Here is a 3,355-nt window from a genome sequence, read left to right on the forward strand (position 1 = left end):
AATCATTTATTCAGGCAAGGATAATTGTGGATGCGCAGGCGGGCTGGGGATTCGAACCCGCCACCTTAGGTGTATGTGGCTGGCGCCTTAGCCGCTTGAGCCACAGGCGCCAAGCCGGAAGCTACTGTTTTTGATCTGCTTTTGTGAGTTCTTTTTAACTGAGTCCTGATTTATTTCATCTTTATTTATCTTCTTCTTTTTTGAGGTTGCTGTTAAACCTGAATATTTTTCATCTGAGGGATGCTTGACTGGTTTTCGATACATTATTCTTCCATCAGCTGGAGCTGGTTCTTCCTCTGCTTTGGTAGCCTTTATTTCTGATTTAATTTTCATGACGTCTTCAGCTGACAGGTCTCCTTTTTTTAAAACCACCACTTGGGGCTATTCATCTTCTTTGTCATTGTGATCACCATCTTCATCTGGGAGCTGAGGCTGGATTCTCTTGGTCTCTACGGTGGGCCCTTCCCTGTAGCCGACCTGCTCCTTGAAGTGGGCCAGAAACACCAGCTCAGTGGGCTGCACGAAAAATGTTTTTATAGACACGAGAAAATGGGAATATTTGTCAAGCAAGATCCTAAAAGGAGATCAGAGAGGATAGAATCAAAAAGTCAGTTATTGTTAGTGATAAGCCTTTTTATTCCCCCTCTTGAGTCCTGAGATAAAGAGGTGGATAGTAACATAAGGAAATTGAGGAAATATCTGTTAGAAAAAACCTTGTCAATGGAGGTAATTACATTTAGGGTGGAAACCTGTAACTGTGGATCACATGTGAGCCAGCGGTTGCGTATGGTGAGATGCATATGGCCTGAAGCATCTTACTATTTCCTGTAGATAGAAATACACGGTTTTTCAAAGTTTAGTATTAATTTTTATTTCTTTTTCCTTGGGCAGGAACTGAAACATTTGATCTTGGAGGCAGCAGATGGCTTTCTGTTTATTGTGTCATGTGAGACAGGCCGGGTTGTGTATGTCTCTGATTCCGTAACTCCTGTTTTGAACCAGCCACAGTCAGAATGGTTTGGCAGCACACTCTATGATCAGGTGCACCCAGACGATGTGGACAAACTTCGGGAGCAGCTTTCCACTTCAGAAAATGCCCTGACAGGTAAGAGTTATGTGGATGGAAAAGGAATGGGAAGGCTGTCCCCTGGGTAGAGTGCTGTGGCATCACAGCTCACAGCAACCTCCAACTCCTGGGCTCAAGTGAGTCTCCTGCCTCCGCCTCCCAAATAGGTGGGACCACAGGCGCCCGCCACAACAGTTGGCTATTTTTTTTGGTTGCAGCCATCATTGTTATTTGGCGGGCCCGGGCTGGATTCGAACCTGCCACCTTAGGTGTATGTGGCTGGCGCCTTAGCCAGTTGAGCCACAGGCGCTGAGCCTGAAGCATAGACTTATTGAATTTGGCACGGCTTCTAGAATTTTTGAAGCCTTTAATGAACATAATCAATTCTTTTTATCTACATGCAGATTATTGACTTGTGGTTTATATTTAGAAAATATTTCATCAGTGATAATGTTCATATAAAATTTTACTTTAATATTGGTATAAATGGTAAAAGCCAAATGTACAACAGTTTTACCCACTTTTTAAAAAGAATTTTCTATGCTTCTGTCTCACTTATATGGATAATTACCTGGCTTTTTTTGTTTTTTTCTCACTTGTACTTGGCTTTGTGCTAGATTCTGTAATAACAGATTTTTATTTATAGCAGAGTAGTTATTGGTCAACATGTAAGGTATTTATTGTTGGCTGGGCTTGGTGACTCATGCCTGTAATCCTAGTACTCTGAGAGGCCGAGGCAGGTGGATTGCTTGAGCTCAGTAATTCAAGATCAGCCTGAGCAAGAGTTGGACCCCATCTCTACTATAAGTAGAAAAACTAACAAGGTGTCGTGGCAGGTGCCTATAGTCCCAGCTACTTGGGAGGCTGAGGCAGGAGGATCATTTGAGCCTAAGAGTAGGAGTTTGAGATTGCTGTGATCTGTGAAGCTGCAGCACTCTATCTTGGGCATCAGAGACTCTTGTCTCAAAAAAAAAGATATTTATTACTGTTTTGTGATCTGTATTATTTTTCTTTTTTCACCCTATTTCAATGCTATTCAATCCTTTTGCCATAGTTTTGGCTAGGGAAATCACATCAGTTCTGTTCCTGAGCAACACTGGAAATAAAACTGAAAGTGGAAGCAGATAAAAACCGGTAGTTAAGGCTCAATGCCTGTAGCACGGTGGTTATGGCGCCAGCCACATACACTGAAGGTGGTGGGTTCAAACCTGGTCTGGGCCAGCTATACAAGTACAACAAAAAAATAGCCAGGTGTTGTGGTGGGCACCTATAGTCCCAGCTACTTGGGAGGCTGAGGCAAGAAAATTGCTTATGCCCAAGAATTGGAGGTTGCTGTGAACTGTGACACCACAGCACTCTACTGAGGGTGATGTAGTGAGACTCTCTCAAAAAAAAAAAAAAAAAGGTAGTTAAAATACAAGAAATTTAAATATGATAATATTAATGTTGGTCTTTAGTTTTCCCTTCTGTTATGTTTTTATGCATTTCATTTCTCTAGTTTGCATTTTCCCCAGAACTTGTCCTTGTTTTCTATATAATAAAGGGAAGAAACAGTTTTGACTTGAGACAGATAAGTGTTTCCATTACATATAAAGTTACTTGTTTTTAAACAATGATGTAAACTGTGTCTTATGTTTGTATGTATATAAAAATAAGCACAAGAAGATAGCCTTGCCTCTTGCTTTCTACCACTGCCACTGCTATATTCTCTTGCACAAGTGCCTTTGAACTTAAAAGAGTGAGAGTCATTGATGAGAAATGAGGTATTTTAGGCTTGAAAAATACCCATCTCTTTCTGGTCTATTCTGATATAAGCAAGGAGATTGAGGAGAGTGAAGGCAGGAACAGGATGCTTACTTGTTTTTGCCTCCAGTATCCCCCCTCCCAATAAAAACATACAATGCTTTTCACATCCTTCTTCTTCAGGGCGTATCTTGGATCTAAAGACTGGAACAGTGAAAAAGGAAGGTCAGCAGTCTTCAATGAGGATGTGTATGGGCTCAAGGAGATCATTTATTTGCCGAATGAGGTGAGTGTCAGAGTGAGTTTGCAATTTGCCATAGAAGAATTAAGAGCTTAGGGTCCTCTATCCCATCAAATAATATTCAAGACTTCTGTTTCATTCTACTATAAAGATACATCAGTGTGTTAATTGGCAAGTTCTATCCAATTTAAGATACAATTGATTGGCTCAGCGCCTATAGCTCAACCAGCTAAGGCACCAGCCACGTACACCTAAGGTGGCGGGTTCGAATCCCCAGCCCGGACCCGCCAAACAACAATGACGGC

At 41.6% G+C, this 3,355-nt stretch overlaps 1 protein-coding gene across 5 annotated transcripts in view; it reads left to right on the forward strand.

Annotated features, from left to right (window-relative positions):
• ARNT (aryl hydrocarbon receptor nuclear translocator) overlaps positions 1-3,355 on the forward strand; it is an 85,025-nt gene that overhangs the window by 45,877 nt on the left and 35,793 nt on the right. For all 5 annotated transcript variants that reach the window (XM_003800439.2, XM_023519397.1, XM_023519398.1 and 2 more), the window contains 2 exons: positions 892-1,105; positions 2,993-3,095. In XM_003800439.2, the coding sequence (XP_003800487.2) occupies positions 892-1,105; positions 2,993-3,095 (317 nt within the window). The remainder of the gene's footprint in view (positions 1-891; positions 1,106-2,992; positions 3,096-3,355) is intronic.

Source organism: Otolemur garnettii, unplaced genomic scaffold (genome assembly GCF_000181295.1).
Source record: "Otolemur garnettii isolate 467f Iridium unplaced genomic scaffold, OtoGar3 scaffold00174, whole genome shotgun sequence".
NCBI classification, from domain to species: Eukaryota; Metazoa; Chordata; class Mammalia; order Primates; family Galagidae; genus Otolemur; species Otolemur garnettii.